The following is a 21,830-nucleotide window of genomic DNA, read 5'->3' as shown; positions in this document are numbered from 1 at the left end:
ATTAAATAAAAGAATATGAAAAGAGCCTAAATATTTCTAAAAGTCCTCTAAAGTTTTTTATGAAGGATCCTTATGAAGGATCCCTTTATTTAAAAAATCCCTTGAAAAGACTCTCTCTGCGCGCCTGTAAAGACCCACTTTACCTTGTTTACGAATCAATTCTCTAAGACTTCCTTCGAAGGACCAATAAAGTTACGTGTGAGAAGCTCTAATGTTATTTTCATATGTGCGGACTTAAAAGGCTAAAATTAGAAAAAAATAAAATCAGAAATTGTATTGAAATAATTCTGCTCGAAGGACCAAATCCAAATGGACCAAATGGAAGACACATATGAGAAAATGGCGCCCAATTTGTAATAAAATACATTTTTTGCAATGATAAGTTTAATTTTATGGCATTGTCATAGAAAGTGGCGCCCAATGGATTTCTCAATTAGTTGAATATGGAATGGTGCACTTTTTAGAAGAACTTTTTCCCTCACATTTGTGATTAAAATTTAATTTTTGTAAGGGTAACTATCTTTTCTTTTACAGCTAATACCATTTATTGCAAATAAGATACTTAAATCACTTTCAGAAATTGGCGCCCAACTTTCAGAAAAACAAAGGAACCCTCAATTTAAGAAGGCAAATGTGTGTTCAGAATTTTCTTCTTCAAATACGTTTCTGCCAAAATGTTACGTTGGGCGCCAATTTTTGTAAGTTGTTGGTTGTCAAAGAAAACATAAAATCTATAAAATGCGACAATTTGGGCGCCACTTTCAGAAAAATTATCATTAAAAAATGTGTGTTAAGGTCACGGCACATTTCGCCGATTGGATATTTTTGGTGGCCAGGATTTGGTCCTTCGAGCAAATTTATATTAATTGAATTTGTATTTTGATTTCTTCCAATTCGTTTCTGCATGTAAACAACGTTAGAGCTTCTCACACTTAACTTTATTGGTCCTTCGAGCCGATTCAGTGCCTAGATTTTTTCATAAATTATAAAATATACATAATATATAAATATATACATGTTGGGCACCATTTTCCGGCCTATAAATGCGACCCATTTCACCGATTTGGTATTTATTATTGCCAGGATTTGGTTCTATGTAATATTATCATATGTAAACAACATTAGAGCCTTGCACTTAACTTTTTTGGTCCTCCGATCTCATTCAGTGCCCAGATTTATTCATAATTTGTATTTCAAAATGTATTTAACATGTTGGCAATTTTCTAGACCTATAATATGCGACAAATTTCACCGATTTTGCATTTTCATGGTCCTTCGAGCAGAATAATTTTAATACATTTTTTTATTTTTTTCTAATTCGTTTCTGCATTTATCAGAGCCACAAAGTTACGATGCAAACATGTAATATTATCCTTTTAAGTCCGCACATATGTAAGCAACATTAGAGCCTCTCACTTAACTTTTTTGGTCCTTCGAGCACATTCAGTTCCTAGATTTGTTCCCATTTTTCATGACTCTGAAATATGGCCTTTCAAAAATTATTGCGCATTGGGCGCCATTTTATAGGCCTCTAAAATTCGACAAATTTAACCGATTTGCCTATAAAGGCCTGCTTCAATTTGTCTTTATAAATCCCCTTCAGCTGGTCTATAGAGATCCAATTCCGCTCGTCTTTAGAAAGGCTCCTTCCAGCTCCTCTATTATGACTACCATCAGTTTATTCCAAAGAGCTATTTTCTTTATATTCGGAAGACCCTCAAGAATCCCCTTTTGTTGTCTATGCCATTCAATTCAATTTAGATGTTACATATTTGAGATAAGAAAACCCCGACGCCAGGTATAACAAATAGCCATCAATCACATTTCATCGATGACGAATCGGACGACGGCACTAAGAATGCAGATGTTTCGATGTATTTGATGCTGATGATGATGTTGCTCAGAAAGAGGCGAAGGAGGACTATGACGAAAAAATTTTATTTTTAACTACAAAAATTCACAAACATGGCGTTGATGAAATGTTGCAATGGTCAGCAGCGGGTGGTCCTCTTCGTTAGTCGGAAAATTGTTGATATTTGCATGAGGTGAATTTGTCTCTTGAGTCATTCAAAAGAATTTTAGTTCGTGACGAATTAATTGCTAATTAATTGTTTAATTAATTATAAAAAAATGTTCATCGAAGAGGAGGAGAAAAGAAAATTTGGCGACAATGTTTAGTGAACCCCACAGGTGCATGTCCATCTTCTATATTCGCTTGTGGGGTAATTTTTTGTAACCATAAGATAAGGAACTTTGATATTTTGCAAATATATTACTATTACATATCAGTCGAAATTTTCGTAAGACCACATGCAACGGTTTCGGCGTTTTCATTCAGGGTACTTTGAGAAAATGTCCTTTGCAGAAAATTTTCAATAAATATAACAAATATTTTATAATGTAGGTCCATGTGTGCATCTAAAAATTTATCATTCCAAATTCAACAAAACAACGAATTGAAGAAAAGAAATGTGATCAGTAAAACAATGTAGTTTAAGTAACGTTGGGCGCCATTTTTTCATATGCGTTTCTTAAGACCATAAAATGCGTCACATTTCAGCGATTTGGTATTTTTGATGGTCAGGATTTGGTCCTTCGAGCACAATTAATTGAATACAATTAGTAATTTTATTTATTTTTTTCTATTTCGTTATAATGTATGACCATGTCTTGACCCTCATATAGGGGGTCCGATCAATTTTACCTACCTTTGAATTCGCATCAATTTCACCCTTTATGTGAGCCGGGAAAAAAGTAAAAAAAAAACAACAACCATCACACTTGTTAATTATACACATGTGTGAAATAAATATATATAACACACATAGGCAACTAGAAAAACAATAACAACAACAACTACGATGAATAAAAAGTCGACAAAAATGCCGCTTTAATTGCCTTGCGTTGCATTGACTCAATTCTACATAAATGGCAAATAACGTTGAAACCAGATCAGTTTGTCTGTCTGTTCGTTCGTCCGTCCGCCAGTCTGTCATCATAGAATTATCGTTTGCTTGTTGCCTGTCATCTAGCCTGCTGGCAGGCAGTCAATTATGGTGATTGTCGAGATACCCATCTCAAAAATTGTGAATTAATCGAAATGCAAAGCCAGGCTGAGCTTTGAAAGACTAATTTTTTATCCCGGCAGATTTGTATGCTTGGAAAGATGTGAGAATATTTAAAATAGGTAAGACAGATGGTAGCGGAATTTTCCTCATTTTGTAGAGGTCTTAAAAGAAAGTATTCGATCTGAATTAAATTTCTTTCAGACTTTTTGAAAGATAAACCAACACACAACCTCAGAGATATCGATATAAAATATGACACAGAAAATTCGATTATTTTCTAAAGTAGAACACATTTTTTGTCCTTCGAGCAGAATTATTTTAATACAATTTGCAATTTTATTTTTTTTTCTAATTCGATATATAATGTGACGCAGAAAATTCGATTAATATATAATGAATTGAAATTATTAACTTGCCTCTTTTAATCCATTTCACCGATTTGGTATTTTTGGGTAGCCCTTATTTTAATATAATTTGCAATTTTATTTTTTTGTTTCTAATTCGTTTCTGCAATTATCAGTGCCAAAAAGTTACGATGCAAATTTGTAATATTATCCTTTTAAGTCCGCACATTTGTAAACAACATTACAGCTACTCACACTTAAATTTATTGGTCCTTCGAGCACATTCAGTGCCTGGCTGCCTATAAAATGCGACAACTTTCACCGATTTGTTATTTTTGATATCCAGGATTTGGTACTTCGAGCAGGATTATTTTAACTTTATTGGTCCTTCGAGCACATTCAGTACCTAGAACATTCAGTACCTGTCTCATTTATATTTAATGTTATTGGTCCTTCGACCATATCTAGTCCCTATATTTGTTCAAAATTCTGAAATTTTTTCTTTCGAAATAGTATTTTTTTGGCGCTTTTTTGTCTTACGCTGAAACTTTATTAAAAATATATTTGTTTTTAGAAACATTTAATTAATTAGCCATTGTTTGTTTTGGTCCTTCGAGCACAATCAGTTAACAGATTAACATATTTATATTTTAAATATTTGGGGAAATATTTGGGAAAATGCTTTGTGAAATATGAAAAAATATATATCGAAGGACCAAAAGCTATAACTGTAAATACCTATTCATAACTTTTGGTCCTTCGATATACATATATTTTTGTTCATATTTCACATAGTTGTGGAATTTGGTCCTCCGAAATAGTTGGGAGCCATTTTTTCGTCCTTCTAAAGAAAATTTTATTAGAAAAACATAGGTTGGGCGTCCCTCTAAAGATAATGTTATTAGAAAAACATAGGTTGGGCGCCATTTTACATATTAATTTTTTAAATTTAATTTGGATCTGACATCCTCGCAAATGTCGGACATTTTTGGTATTTACATTTATAACTTTTGGTCCTTCGATATATATTTTTTATATTTCACATAACTCAGGAACATGGCCTTCTGAAATAGTTGGGCGCCATTTTTCATTAAATACCTTTTTGGTCCTTCGAGAAACATTTTGTTAAAAAGATATAACGTTTTACACATATAAAATGTTGGGCGCCATTTTATTTCAAATATATATATTTATAATGTTTCCAATACTTTAGTTTTGAAATTTCATCATCCTCTTATTGAAACCCCCCGTCATAACCTGTGTCTGGCCACCTTCTACGTAATGAAAATTCCTCCTTTAATACCTTAAATAACCCTCTTAATCATCATCAAGTCCTCACACCATCCCTCAATCCATACCACTTCACACCTTCATTATAATTATCTGCACGTACCAGTGCATCGCATGCTTTACGACAACGATGATGTTGTTGTTATTTCTGTTATTATTGCTGTTGTTGTTGGTTTTTTTATTTGGATTCTGTTTTATATCTACCGCATGGCTGGCATAAATTAACTTGTGGTGTAAATTTAATTGCAAATCATCAACCTTTAGTAGTTTAGAGAGACAAGCGTATTTAAAACGGATCGCTTGGCTGACGGACGGACTGGCAGGCAGGTTTATTCTGATCACTTGCAAAAAAATGAAACAACAACAAAAATGTTATTATGCTAACACACATATCGTATCTATCTCTCTCCACTTCGATGTCATTTTAATGCAATGTCCATTACTGACCGTATAAAATTAATATGTGTTTGATTTTTTTTATTCAGACGGCACAGTGTTTCGAACAAAATTAAATCCGTCAAAGGGTTACTTTGATCTTTTTTAAATAAAATTAAATACATTTTTTCATTCTAAATAAATTCAGATCATTTCCAATTGGTCCTTCGAGCCCGATATAAAGTAAAATAAAACACAGTGTCGTATATTTGTATAATACAACACATTCCGAGTATTTCAAACACTTCACTAGCGTCTTCTTTTTCTTTTACATTTGGTCCTTCGAGCCCGATATGATGTAAAATAAAGAAACCGTGTCCCCTTCTTCAATAATATCACAGAGTCAAGGTATTTTAAACCCTCGTTAGGAAAATACCTCCTTGATTTTTTTCTCTTTTTCACATTTGGTCCTTCGACCTTGATATGAGGTCTCTGTCCTCCTCTTCCCACAAAACCACTTTGCACTAAATTGAAAAAAAAAATCTACACATTTGCATGTCTCGTCGAACCTGGTCACCAGTTACAAAACTGCCGTTGCTCTCAAGAGGGTAGATGTTGTTAAACGTTCACATTTTACTTGCTACTGCAGCGGGTAAGAAAGAGGAGATGTATCAAAGATCTCGTGTAGCGGCGCGCTATTTGTTGTTTGTTCTATCCGTAGACTTTAGTATTTGTTTTTATTGAATTGTCATGTTTTCAAAATAAAAGCCATTTAAAATTTAACACGAGATTTAACTTTTTTCAATTTTCTTTTTGATATTCTCTATTATTAGTTTTTCATTCATTTGTTTGTTGTTGTTCTTGTTGACATCATTATTATTGACCATGTTTGGTGTTGAAAAAAATATTGCAGTTTTATTTTTTTAAAGATAGCTAGATAACCTTACGGTTACTGTGCTTAGATCATTGCGACAAAATAATTTTGAACAAATATAAAAAGGGAAAATAATTATTTTAATAAATTTAAGTAATAATGGAAATTTGGAAATTTTTTAATAGATAGAAAAAAATAATTTTTAGAATTTTTTAATTATAATTTTTAGATTTTGAAAAATAAAAAATAAAAAAAAAACATAAAATAAAACAAAAAAAAAAAAAAAAAAAAAAAAAAAATAAAAATTATACAAATTTAAAAAAAAAATAAAAATTATTTAAAAAAACTAAAAATTTATAAAAATAAAAATTAATTAAAAAGATAATAATTAATTAAAACAGAAATTATTTAAGAAATAATTAAACAAATCAATTTAACTAAAAAAATAAAAAATGAGTTATAAAATTTATTTAAAAAATAAATTAAAATAATAATCAAATAAAAATTAATTTAAAAAATAATGAATTAAAATAAAAAATATTTCATTAAAATAAAAAATAATTAATTAAAATAAAAAATAATTAATTAAAATAAAAAATAATTAATTAAAATTAAAAAAAATAATTAATTAGAATTAAAAAATTGTTTATTAAAATTAAAAAATATTAAATTAAAAAAATAATTGATTAAAATTAAAAATTAATTAATTAAAATTAAAAATTAATTAATTAAAAATTAATTAATAAAAATTTAAAATTAATTAATTGAAATAAAAAAAATAATTAAGAAATTAATTTAAATATAAAAAATTAATTTAAAAATTAAATGAAAAATAATTAATATTAAAAATTTAAAAAGAGATAATTAAAAATATACAAAAATTATTAATAATATTTATATATATAATATAAATTATTTAAAATATAAATATAATATTAATTAATAAAAAATATAATATTAATATTATTAATATTTAAAATTTAAAAATTAATTGAAATAAAAATAATTAAGAAATTAATTGAAAAATAAAAAATTAAATTAAAAATAAAATAAAAAATAATTAGGGGAGAGGGGGGCACCTTTGAACACTTTTTGCTTTCAAGCCTTATAAATTTTTTTATTTTATAATTTTTGGTCTCTTATAAATTTTAACTAATAGGTACATATGTAACCTTTAAAATGAATATACATATGACATACTATAAGCTTGATAAATATATTTTATTACTGTTTTAATGGGCGAACTCAAAGTGTTCAAAACTGCCCCCCAGGGGGGTAGCTTTGAACACGGGTTAGCATTTTTGAACGACATGGTTTTTTACAGTGTTTATGCTCAAATATATATGTATTTTATTCATACATATCAGAAATGCATTTATTCATTAAAAAATATATAAAAAATGTTCAAAATTTAAAAAATTTAGATCAAAAGTTATTAAAACATAAAATGACTTAAAAACAAAAATTAATATAGTGAAAAACACAGTTAATTTCGTGATCTTATTAGCCCATTTGAAATTTTTAGAAATCGAAGCCAAAAGTTAAAAACTCCTTTTTTTCTCGAGTTTAATGTGCATGTTCAAAGGTGCCCCACCCATGGCATTTTACGGAAATTTAAAATAACTTTTTTGTAATAAATATATTTGAAAGAAATTACATTAATTATGTTTAAAATGATTGATGGAATGCAAAAAATTTGTTTGACGAAAGAAAACTATCACAGAATTCTTCCTGCGCCCTTACAACCAAATGAATAAAAGTTTACAATGACACTGAGAAAACATGGTCACCCACGCACAATTTTTCGACAACTGAAAAAGCAAGCCAAAGTGGTTTACGCATATAGAGTACAAGATTGCCATATACAAAAATGTGGTTGCGGGTCGGAAAAATATTAAACCAAGATTTTATGAGCGCTGTTCAAAGGTGCCCCACGTTCAAAGGTGCCCCCCTCTCCCCTAATATTAAAAATTAAAAAAAAGATAATTAAAAGTATACAAAAATTATTAATAATATATATATGGGCAATATTGCAAATTTTTTAATATTCCATTTTCAAAAAATCAGCTTTTTTGTTTTTGTGGCACATCAATGATTTTTGGTACACATATAGAGAAAAATGTTCTGACTCCGAAACCGTTCGCGATCAAATTTTTGGTTGATGCGCGCAAAAGTTATCGAGGTTTTAATTTTGGGCATAAGAAAAAAATCTTAAAATTACACCGTTTATTATATTGACCAAAAACATTGATATATATCTTCCTCCGTAAAATAAGAATATGAATATATTATAATATTCGCGAAAAAGGTGCACATCTTCGCGAAATATGAGAAAAATAAAAAAATATCGGAGATCAAATCAATATTTTCAATATATTAATGACATACACACACCTGAAAATTAATTTAAAAATATCTACATAATCTAAACACCATGGTGAATCAAATGATATCAAAATCACACAAGTCCGTGTAGCGGTTTGTAAATCACAGCGACAACAAAACAATATATTGAGGAAAAATATTTGTTTTTGGTTCGAAAAAATAATGTCATCATATTTATTTTTTTAATTTTTTATACAAGAAAATTCAGAAAAAAAATTTGGGGTTATTCTGTTATTTTACCCGAATTTCGCCGAAAAATTTGCATATATATTAATAATCACTTTTTGTGTGTAAGTATACGCCTTGCGGATTATATCAAGACCCTTCCGATAAATCTTAGAATTCTATAAATAGGAATAAATCTTAAAATAAAATAATATTATGAAATATACATTTTAAATTGCGTGTAAATCGCGTAATTCTCAAAATCATTTGATGCGCATGCGGTTTCCAGGAAGTACTGAAGTTTATCTACCAATCCATATATATTTTGCGAAATTTCATTTGACGGGTAAGATGTGCCACACGTTACATTGAAGTACCCAAAAAATCGTAAAACGCGAATAATTTCCGAAAACTCCATATGCCATTAACGCGCATCCGATTTCGGTGTGCACCCTAAAAAAATACATCGATCTATACCGATTTCAATGTGGTCCATTAAGAACCATGGATGTGCCAGCTCACACTATTTTTGAGATAAATTGCGTCTAAATCGCGTAATTCTCAAAATCATTTGATGCGCATGCGGTTTCCAGGAAGTACTGAAGTTTATCTTCCAATCCATATATATTTTGCGAAATTTTATATGACGGCTGAGATGTGCCGCACGTTACATTGAAGTACCCAAAAAACCGTAAAACGCGAATAATTTCCGAAAACTCCATATGCCATTAACGCGCATCCGATTTCGGTGTGCACCCTAAAAAAATACATCGATCTATACTGATTTCAATGTGGTCCATTAAGAACCATGGATGTGCCAGCTCACACTATTTTTGAGATAAATTGCGTCTAAATCGCGTAATTCTCAAAATCATTTGATGCGCATGCGGTTTCCAGGAAGTACTGAAGTTTATCTTCCAATCCATATATATTTTGCGAAATTTTATATGACGGCTGAGATGTGCCGCACGTTACATTGAAGTACCCAAAAAACCGTAAAACGCGAATAATTTCCGAAAACTCCATATGCCATTAACGCGCATCCGATTTCGGTGTGCACCCTAAAAAAATACATCGATCTATACTGATTTCAATGTGGTCCATTAAGAACCATGGATGTGCCAGCACAATCTATTTTTGAGATAAATTGCGTACATCTCTCTTTCGGCTGAAGTTTTTAAAGTTCACTTTTCGAAAAAGATCAAAATCCGTATGAGGTCATTTATTGAAGCGGAAATGATACACAGAAAACGCAAATAAATCCGCGATATTTTCAAAAACATTTTTTGCCAAATTTCGTGTTTTTGGAAGGTCAGTTCCCGCCGTTCTAGTAGATGGATTTTCACGAAAAAGATTTTATATCATCCGAAACGGAAAAAACCTTATTGATCGCGGCTACCCATATCATTCAGTTGACAGATCTAAAAATTTGGCCCGAAAAATAGGTTTTTTAGAAATTTGATCGCACAAAATTCGCACTTTCGGATGAGTATTACTCTGAAGCTGTGCATACTACATACACAAAATACATATCAAATTACGCAGATTCGCGACTAAAATAATCTTATAATCGGTTTTTAGAAATTCCCGTTTGCGTATTAAAGCTAGAAGTAAAATTAAAAAAACACTCAAAATCGAGCTTCAAAATGTCAGCATCATTTAAAGGTAGATGCAGTTAAAATTTTGAAAAATGATACAAAGGGGGTGTAGTCCCCATTTTGTTGGTTTCTAGTTTTATTTTGACACGAAGGCCGTGCAAAGAGTGGCTTAGTCACAAATCGGTAGAGAACATAAAAAAACTGGTTTGCCTCAACCTGTTTTTACACATTTTTTTACATTAAAGTAGACACAGCTTCCACCAAAATAAAGTTTGGAAATCAATATCATGAACAGTTTGTAACGACAGATCAATTAACCCAAAACTATTCACTTTTTTTCATATTCTTAAATAGTTCCCGAGTTATAAAGGGGTGAACCTCCGCTTCAGCTATGTTAAAAAATTGGCAATATTGCCCATATATATATATATATAATATAAATTATTTAAAATATAAATATAATATTAATTATTAAAAAATATAATATTAATATTAAAAAAATTTTTAAAAAATTAAATAAAACAAATTATTAAAAAAATAAAAAAAGGATTAAAAAATAAAAAAAAATAATAAAAAATAAAAAAAGAAAAAAAAAAAAAAATAAAAAAAAAAAAATAATATTTTAAAAAAATAAGATTAATTATTAAAAAAATATATATTTAAAAATACATATCAACAAAAATAAATTAAAACCAAAAATATAATATACAATAAAAATTAAAAGAATATGAATTAAAAATAAAAATTAAATAAACTAAAAAAAAATTAAAAAATAAATTTGATAAATGGAATTAAAAATATTTAAAATAAAAATAAGTACAATTCCTAAAAAAACCTCAAACAATTTATGCGAAAAGGCAGACAGACATATAGTTTTGGGGTGATAGAATAAATTATAATATATAACAACTATTAAAATTTTTTATTTGGAATAAAATTAATTAAAATATTTTTAAAAATAATTACATAAAAGTAAATATATTAAAAAATAATAAAATATATAAATATATTTAAAAAATATATTTAAAAAAATAACAAATTAACACAAAATATATTAAAATAATATAAATAATTTAAATAAAGACAAATTAATAATATATAATAATGTAACAAATATAAAATAACCAAATAATGTGAAAAAAATAATTTAGTGAACATAATCTAATAATTCTAATATTAATTAAAAAATTAAGTAAAAAAATAAGAAAATATTTAAAAAATAAATGTAAAATAATTTATAAATATGAACAAAAATTATAAATAATAACAAATTTTATAAATATCAACAAATAAGAGTATAGAAAAAAGTATAGAAAAGAATGTAGTATTCTACACTCTATTCTATACTGTGTCTATTCTATACAGGGTATAGAAGAGAGTATATAGTATAGAATAGCACGGAGTATAGAGTAGTATCGAGTTTAGAATAGCCATAATGCTCAGGGTAAAAACAATATATTTCAAACTCTGTTTTATTTTCAAAATTTATCCTTGTCCCACAAAAATTTTAAAAAAATAATTTTTTTCAATTTCAATTTATGTCTCCCCATTATAAACTGTGTCATTATTCATTTGAAGTCAAAACTGAAAATGAAGTCATCATTCCGCGAAAAGCAACAAAATAAAACTCATTATACGTGATATCAGGCCCATTTCTTAAAACTTCAGCAATTCAGCTATGAAAAATATTTTGTTGGTCTTCGTTTCGCTTTTTTGTTTTGTTGACACCATCAGCTTTTATTTGTTATCGTTTTTGTTTTTTTCGAAAAAAAAGGTTAGACCTCAATGCAAACATACATATATACATGCAAAATGTAGGTATTTACACATATAGAACCATTAATGATATCATTTTGAAAATTTGAAATATTAACGATCAACTATGAAGTTAGAAAAATGGCTCTAATACTGAACAAAATTAAGTTAAAAAATAATAAACAAAATAAAAATTGTACCAAATGTTATATAGAAAATAATCTGTTCTGATGCAAATATCTAAATAGAGTCTTCGAAAAGTCTATTTTAAAGAAGCATTTTACAGAATAGAGAACTTATTTATTTATTTTCTTATCATTCCCTTGAAAAGCCCGACACATGACTTCCAAAATTACAAATTTATTTAAGTTCTTTAAAATTGTTTTTAATTTTTCTATCGTAAAACTTCAGCAGAATAAGTGACATGCTCTAATTCCCCTGCGAATAGATTGGTTTGAAACACATTTGTTTTCTTTTGAATTTAAAATTGAAAATAAAAAAAACTCAAAACTAACCAGTGAGCGGAGCAGTATAGTCGGACGGGGCCGACCATTCGATACCCTACACAACTACCACGGAACTCAAATTTTCGTGATATTTGCACCGCCTTGGCCGATTAGAGATAAACAGCACCTCTTCCTCACACTGACATATTTTCCGAATATTACGAGTATTCAATACAGCTATTGTCCAGATTCCCTTCACAGTGGGTTGTGTTGTGATGTACGACTTTCATTTGTGGTCTATAGATCGATTCGAAAATAACACAAAAAATTAAGTTTTCGGTCCACTTCATTTAAAAATCATCACCGAAAGTTATAAGCGTTGTCCTTGACCATAACTGGAACCACATGGAACATTTCAAAGCGATCAGCGGTATAGATACCAGATACCAGTAAATATTTAGGTGTAACTCCCACATCCGAGAACATTCAAAGATATAATTGGTATTAATTTAAAGGTCAACCACTCCTCTTAGATATAATATCAACTTCTCGGGTCTATGTCCTTTAGGGGTAAATATATACGCTATAGAATACAAATTTTGTCATTTTTCACACAAAAATCTGGGTCCATTTGACCCGATAAATATTGACCGATCTTTATCAAAACAGGCATGCTTATTCTTTGGCTCGATCCCCTTCTCCATGCAAAAAAAAAAAAGGAAAAAAATTAGTATTTGGTCCATTTCATCCCCTAAATATTAACCGATCTTTCCCAAAAACAATAGGGGTCCTTGGCCAGAACATCCTACATGCAAAATTTCGTGAAGATTGGTCCATAACTGTGGCCTGTATCGTGTTTACAAATTATAATGGACAGACGGACGGACGGACACACATGTTTAGATCGACTCAGCTAGTCGAGATATGACGATCGGTATACTTAAAGGTGGGTCTAGGACCAATATTTCGCGGTGTTACAAACTTTTGGGGCTGCACAAAGCTATAATACCCTGACAACATAGTTGTGTAGGGTATAAAAACGAAGCATAAATATCTACATATTCCAAAATAGTAATGCTTTGTTTAAAATTGTTTAATGCCTCCAAATTTGTTACAAACATAATTATAACATTTTGTTCATAATTTGTTGTGGGTTATTAAACTTTAATGTATGCATATATTTTTTATGATTTAATACAATACAGATACACAATAATCAACTTCCCTACATAAGTATATATGTATGTATTTTTAATATAAAAATAATTCATGCATAAATATTTTTTATACTTTCAACATTTTTATTATTATTTTTATTTTTACTTATCACTATTCTCTTTTTTATTTTTGCTTATTTGTAATCATTTTTCTGGTATTTCTTTTTTTTGTAATAAAATATTAATCTCTCTTGTTCTCTATTTATATACTTATTTCTATGTTGTTGTTTATTTTTTTGCAGACATATTCCGGTCTTTTCTGCGTTGTTGTTAATCCCTATAAGAAATTACCAATTTACACGGAAAAAATTATGGAACGGTATAAGGGCATTAAAAGACACGAAGTGCCACCACATGTCTTTGCCATAACAGACACCGCCTACAGATCTATGTTGCAGGGTAAGTTTAACTGAAATAGAAAAAATATTTATTTATCTCTTCACTTGGTTATTTGTGTGTTAAATAAATGTAATTTATATTTTAATTCCAAGTTAATGCTACTGAAATTCTGTTTCGTTTCGTTTTTTTTTATCAGTAGATGTGGTATTTTGTAGTCAAATATACAATACAGTTAGTGTCAAAAGTGTTAGAAAAAAAATTAGGAAAATAGTTTTTTATGTGAATAATAAAGGTCTTGAAAATATTTTTTTTTAAAGAAGTATAAAAATCGATCCTCTCCATCTGGTACCGTTAACAATTTTTGAATCAAATATCTATCGAATTTAATGCCCACGTCGTCGTATTGTTACCAACTATAAATCTTAAGTCCTAAGATGAGACCCCCATCGGTCTATACCCCCACAAATTTTCCCGAAATAAATTTATTAATAATATACGAATGGACTATCCGATTTGAACCAAACTTTGCACAACCTAATATTTTAACCAAGCCTTTATGATGCTGGAAGATGGTACTTATCGATCCACTCCTTTTAGTACCTACCCCACGAAGGGTACCTACCCCCACGAAGGGTAAAAAGCTATAAATCTTATATGAAACGAGCTAAATACTCAGAAGATGGGACACATGAGGCTTCTGGTACCTCCCCACAGATGGTGCCTTACATAAAGGGAATAGTAAATCCTGTGTCATCTAAAAACGACAGGCCATAATATTTGTACAAAATATAGATTTAGGGCAATTAGGCAATTTTTAAAAAATTATAGATTTAAGAAAATGTGGTCCAACTCAACACTAAACTTCCGCATACCATAAGCTGAGGCACAACTGTGTGATACTTTTTTTGCTTGTTTTGGATTAAAAATTTAAAAAACATATTAAAAATGAAATATATATATATATATATATATATATATTATTTTTTAATAAAATATATTTTATATTTTTTTAATGGAAAATATTTTTTTAAATATGTTTTTATAGTTTTTTAAATATATTATTATACCCTTCACCACACTGTGGTACAGGGTATTATGTCTTTGTGCATATGTTTGTAACAGGCAAAAGGAAACGAGATAGACCCATAGTTCCTTTTAAGAATATGCATACAATCACTTTCTGAGTCGATTTATACATGTCCGCCCGTCCGTCTGTCCGTCTGTTGATGTTAAATTGTAAACAAAGTACAGGTCGCATTTATAATCCGATTTGGATGAAATTTGGCACAAGTCACTTATTTGGCCCAAGGACGAACCCTATTGAAATTGGGAAAGATCGGTTCAGATTTAGATATAGCTCCCATATATATTTTCGCCCGATTTAAGGTAAATTGTGCACCAAAGTCCCTATATATTCTTCGATTTGCGCGAAATTTGGCATAACGTACTGAATTGAGCCTAGAGTGATGTCTGCCAAATTTCTTGAAATCGGGCCAGATTTAGATATAGCTCCCTTATATAGTTTCGTCCGATTTCATGCAAATGGAGCATTAAAGTCCCTATATATCTTTCGATTTGCACAAAATTCGGCATAACGTACTGAATTGAGCCTAGAGTGATGTCTGCCGAGTTTCATGCAAATCGCTTCAGATTTAGATATAGCTCCCATATATAGTTTCGCCCGATTTCATGTAAAAGGTGCACCAGAGTCCCTATATATACTTCGATTTGCGCGAAATTCGGCATGACGTACTGAATTGAGCCTAGAGTGAATTGAGCCTAGAGTGATGTCTGCCAAGTTTCGTGAAAATCGGGGCAGATTTAGATATAGCTCCCTTATATAGTTTCGTCCGATTTTAAGTTAATGGTGCACCAAAGTCCCTATATATGTTTCGATTTGCACGAAATTTGGCATAACGTACTGAATTGAGCCTAGTGTGATGTATGCCATTTTTTGAGAAAATCGGTCCCGACTTAGATATGGAGATAAAATTGCGGATTTTTTACAGCTATAATGGGTTATTCCAGATTATATTGACATTTAAGTTTTTTGTGAAAAAAAATGTCGAACATATATTTTTTTAACTTTCACACACCGTACGTACATGTACTAAAAAATTAAATTCAAAACAGAATGTTTCAAAAATGCTAATTCTTCTTATACACCGCACAACAATGTTGTCAGGGTATTATACCTTTGTGTGGCCCCAAGACCTTTAGTAAATCATTATGCAGTTATGGGCGAAATTTTTGCCTGTAAATCCGGTTCTAAATCAACTTATTGAGGAAGAATGTAACATGTGCGTGACGGATACAAAATTTGTCGATGGAGATAGAAGACAAACTTTGTTTTATTTGAGTTTGTCATCTCAAGATTATCAAATTTAAATGCATTTACCACGGGATTCTGTTGTTATATATATATATATATGTTTATATATGTAATTCTTAGTAAGATATTACTTTATTTGAATTTAATATTTATTGTTGATATTGTTTTAGCTAACAGCGTTCACACTTACGACAAATGACACTATAAAACTAATAAATATATGCCCAAGTTAATCTCCACGCGAAAATGGGACAACAAAAAGAAAAACTACCGTTAAAGAATTGATTTTTCACCTATGTCGTTGACCTTATGTGGAATTTATATTTAAAAAAAAATTATTTTGTTTTTATAAAAAATATTTGATTATATATTTTTTGCAGAAACCTTTTTTTATAAAAAATATGTTATCCTTTTTTACACAAAAAAATTTTTTTCAATTTAATTTAATTTCTTTTACAATATTTATATATAAAATTATATATTTATATAGTTTATAAAAATTAATATATTCTTCTCACTTTTGACACTAACTGTATACAATCAACCATTTTTTATTTAATTTGGATTTTTATCTAAACAAACGACAAAAAATAATATCTATGCACGTAAGCTCAACAAATAATTTATTTATTTTTAAATGTATTACGTCTGAAAATGCTCTCTTTTTTTTTGAATACGTATCTCAGAGTAGTAATATAGGGAATCGATCATGCCATCTCTTTCTTTCCTATTTGGACAATAACCAACCTACCTATACCTCTTCAGTAGTTAACTTAGAGGGAAAATATCTGTATTTTTTGCCTAATGACCAACTGCCTAAGGTATTTATTTTGTTTGTCAGAGAGATAGATGAAGTCGGACGCGGGGTTGTACGAACTCTCCTCTGATAAGATAAAGTTATAGGAATTTTGTTATTTTGATGATTTAATTTTAGTGTTGTTATATTCACTTTATCACAAGAAGTTAGTTGGAAGTTGTGGAAGATATTAATTTTTATCGTACAATTTGCAACAGAAAAAAAATTCAACTTTTTAAAATTTATAGGACCTGAGACCGCATTTTTTATATGAAACTTTTTAGGAGCAATGTAAATATTTTTTTTAAGTATTTCACATTTGAATTTAATAATACCTTAGAGATTTAAGATATTTTGGGACTTTTCTCTTAAAAAATGTGTAGAGAATCTCACGGCATACTATGATCAGAGTATAGAAGGAGGAGGATAGAGTTGAGTACCATTTATGCAACTAACCTTCGGATATGATCTTCCATTGATTTATAGCTCCAGTTGGATCATCTTATTGGTTAAAATATCTCTTCACATAAATGTCAATATAGACCCAATATCAAATTGACTATAAATAATGCAATAAAATAAATTCGAAGATCCACACTGTCGTTTGCTGCTTTGATTCGAGCTCATACTCATAGATCCACGATTCGGGGTGTATTTGAGACCCTTGAAAGCTATTCTCTTCCTAGTGAACTTATGAAATATTTTACTTGTAGAAAATATTTTTGTTTAATATTTTATCTTCCCCCTTCACTTTATGTTTATCTAGCCGAATTCTTCTTAATTTCAAAATTGTTTATTTCTTAATTAAAATGTTAGCCGTTTCGTAAATTTATTTTAATTTATGTTCAAGACAAAACAATTCTGCCGTCAAATCTAAATGTGCGTGCCTAGCTAAATAACAATTAAACAAATTGTTATCTTTATTTGGCAAATTGTCTTCAACATTGAAATGCGGTCAAAAATAAAATGAAAAAAAAAAAATGTTAAATCGACTGTCAGAATATATTTGAATGGATGAGCAAAATTGGTGGCTTAATAATTGGTTTTAAATTGGTTGATCTACTACTGAGAATCTTCGATAGATACAAAATCTTCTCATGACATTTTGGGTTTTTCTTTTATAAACCGATATTCCAGAAACTTGTTGTGACCGACCCTATTCTACCCGATGGCATAGTTTCCTATTTTGATTTGTAACTATTGTATGATTTTTTATACCCTACACAACTATGTTGTCAGGGTATTATAGCTTTGTGCGGCCCCAAAAGTTTGTAACGCAGCGAAATATTGGTCCTAGACCCACCTTTAAGTATACCGATCGTCATATCTCGACTAGCTGAGTCGATCTAAACATGTGTGTCCGTCCGTCTGTCCATTATAATTTGTAAACACGATACAGGCCACAGTTATGGACCAATCTTCACGAAATTTTGCATGTAGAATGGGTTCTGGCCAATGAAGACCCCTATTGTTTTTGGAAAAGATCGGTTAATATTTAGGGGATGAAATGGACCAAATACTAAATTTTTGTCGGTTTTTCTGGTCGCTCCAGAGGCCGCAGTTATGGTCCGAACATCGTAAAATTTTACATGGAGAAGAGGATCGGGCCTAAGAATAAGCATGCCTGTTTTGATCTCATCAAATACTTACATCGGCTGTTAAGATGATGATCGGTCAATTTTCCGAGGGTCAAATCAGCCAAAACCTAAAGTGACCAATTTTTTATTTTATGGCGTAAAAATTCACTTCAAGAAAAAATATTTTGGAAAATATGCAAGACTTCGAAAGCAAGACTTGGTCGGCCCGTCCGACTATACTGCTCCGCTCACTGGTTTTAGATTACATTTCTTCAGTGAAATCGAATGCGGATTTTTTGTAAAAAAATTCGTCCTTCTAACTTGATGCTTTGTGTGTCCTTTTCGTCCTGTGTTCATTCAACCGAACTCCAATTATCACAAGAGTGATTTTATACCCTTCCCAACACTGTGGTACGGGTATTATGTCTTTGTGCATATGTTTGCAACAGGCAAAAGGAAACGAGATAGACCCATGGTTCATTTTGAGAATATTCATAGAATCACTTTCTGAGTTGATTTATGCATGTCCGTTCGTCCGTCCGTCTGTCGATGTTAAATTGTAAACAAAGTACAGGTCGCATTTATCATCCGATTTGGATAAAATTTCGCAAATGTAATTTTTATGGCCCGAGGACGAACCCCATTGAAATTGAGAAAAATCGGTTCAGATTTAGATATAGCTCCCATATATATTTTCGTCCGATTTAATGTAAATGGTGTACAAAGTCCCAATATACCTTTCGATTTGCACGAAATTTGGCATAGCGAAATGGATTAGGTCTAGAATGATGTGTGTTAAGTTTTCTGGAAATCGTTTCAGATTTAGATATAGCTCCCATATATATTTTCGTCCGATTTAAGGTAAATGTTGTACCAAAGTCCCTATGTTTCTTTCAATTTGCACGAAATTTGGCATAGCGTAATGAATTAGGTCTAGAATGATGTGTGTTAAGTTTCCTGAAAATCGGTTCAGATTTAGATATAGCTCCCGTATGTATATATTCGTCCGATTTAAGGTAAATGGTGTACCAAAGTCCCTATATATCTTTTGATTTGCCCGAAATTTGGCATAGCGAAATGGATTAGGTCTATAATGATGTGTGTTAAGTTCCCTGAAAATCGGTCTAGATTTAGATATAGTTCCCATAAATATTTTCATCCGATTTAATATAAATGGTGCACCAAAGTCAATATATATCGTTCGATTTGCACGAAATTTGGCATAGCGTACTGAATTAAGTCTTGAGTGATGTGTGTTAGTTTGGCTCAGATTTAGATATATTTGCCACATACTATATATGTTCGTCCGATTTGAGGTAAATGGTGCACCAAACTCCAAAAGTTTGTCCGATTGACACTAACATTTGCAAAACGTATCCAATTGAGACTAGAATGGCTTTTTTTTGTGAAATGTGTGCATATGCAGACATAGCTTCCATATATATTTCGAACGGGTGTCTGCTTGATATTACCGAGTAGTGTATATCAAGTGTGCGATTGATTCGATTTGCATTGAAATTTAGCATAGGTTGCAGAAAGGCATGTGTATGGATGTTATTGATGTTATTCGGTTCATTTATTGATAAAGATCAACTTTTTTAATTGGAATTTTAAAAGAAAATTGAGAATTCCCATATGTAGAATATACCCAAGTGGTGAAGGGTATCATATAATCGGCCCGACTTTACTACTTTCCTTACTGGTTCATTCTCGTAATGTTCTACAAAAATTGTTTTCTAACAACATATAAAGCCATGCCAAATACTTAAAAAAACAATAAATAAATAAAAATCGAAGAAAAAAGAACAGGGTTTCTAAATTTTTAAATCGGAAATTCAGATAAAAAAACTGTTAAAAGTCATGTTCAATAAATTTAGCACGTTTTTTTGCTAGTTTTCTAATGGCATGTATATAAGGTATTGAAAGGTATTATCAAAGTATCCGGTTTAAAAATTTAGAAAACCGGTTAATTTTTTTCAAAACTTTATTTTACGTATTTGTTGTTCCAAACCCGCTTTGTTTTTCCTCGAAATTTGTTTTTGGACGTATTTGTTGTTCTATGAACTAGAAGATTCGTTGATCTTCTGTGAAGATCTTGGCTTCATTCAAGCTTCGAGTCTTCATTTTTTTAATAATATTGAAGTAATTACTTCATGATTAATAGAAAAATATGCGCAAATCGCAGCAAATCGATTAGTCATGTCAAATTAGTTAGGCTACTTTACTACATTTTTAACACCTTTCGATAAATCCGCAGCTATTTCTTTTTTGTCGGAAACTATCGGAATGGCCCTAATTGGAAATACAACAAAAATAACAAAAAAGAAAATAAAAAATTAACTCTTTTTCTTGAATATGTTAACGTGTCAATATATGATTCATTCGCACATGTTTTGTTGTTGAACAACAACAACAACAACACGTTATAACAAAACTATTGTCAAGTTGTTATAAAAGTGACGAATGCATACCAAAAAGCCAAATCAAACCGAATCAACTCCCCCCACCACTACTCACTCATCATCATTGATATGAAAAGCTTGGCTTTCTTCAAAGCGTAACGTAACTTTTTTTTTATGACTTCATTTAAATAATGGCGGCTATTGTTGATGAGAGGGTGTGGGAGGTAACTTGCGTATAAAGGAAGTCTTTGATAGCACTTCGTATGTTCAAGAGTTGCTATTTGAAAGGTAGGTAGGCAGACACGCATTCCAGCAATTACAGGTGATGATTTCAAATTGAATTTGTTTCTTCGCCGTGGTTTAGTTTTCAGAAGGGTAAGACTGGATTTAACCGGATTTTTGCAATTTTTGTTACACCACCAACAAAGATCATTATTTGTGTCACAAATTATATAATGGAGATGTGGTGGCACATAAAACTGAAAATCCAATTTGGTATTCAAACCATATTTTCGGGGTTTTAAAAATTTATTTTTTGTGGTTTTAAAGTCAATAGATGATTCAGTAAAAGTGTATAAAGCTTGGGTCAAATCGGACATTTCATTCGTTTAATATTGGATTTATAAAAATTCAACATGTTGAGCCTTTGTGGGAGAGGTACTAGAAGGAGTGGACCAATAAGTCCCGTATTCCATCATTATACCGAAATGCTTAAAATATTAGGCTGTGTTTTTTGTTTTCATTTTAATCGGATGCCCTGTTCGCGTGATATGCATATTCCACACAATTTGGATCATTTTGTGGGCAAGGTACCACAAGAAGTGGGCCGATTTTCCCGATCTTCGAACTTAATTTGAGTCTGAAAGA

At 30.3% G+C, this 21,830-nt stretch overlaps 1 protein-coding gene across 1 annotated transcript in view; it reads left to right on the top strand.

Annotated features, from left to right (window-relative positions):
• Positions 1-21,830, top strand: part of LOC133331326 (myosin heavy chain, non-muscle) — a 71,503-nt gene that overhangs the window by 11,588 nt on the left and 38,085 nt on the right. The window contains exon 2 of the mRNA XM_061539725.1: positions 13,760-13,916. Within this exon, the coding sequence (XP_061395709.1) occupies positions 13,760-13,916 (157 nt within the window). The remainder of the gene's footprint in view (positions 1-13,759; positions 13,917-21,830) is intronic.

This window comes from Musca vetustissima, unplaced genomic scaffold (assembly GCF_032173495.1).
Source record: "Musca vetustissima isolate MV318-11 ecotype Yass unplaced genomic scaffold, APGP_CSIRO_Mvet_v1 utg72488, whole genome shotgun sequence".
NCBI lineage: Eukaryota > Metazoa > Arthropoda > Insecta > Diptera > Muscidae > Musca > Musca vetustissima.
The sequence above is the reverse complement of the archived record's forward strand: the minus strand, read 5'-3'. Positions and strand labels throughout refer to the sequence as shown.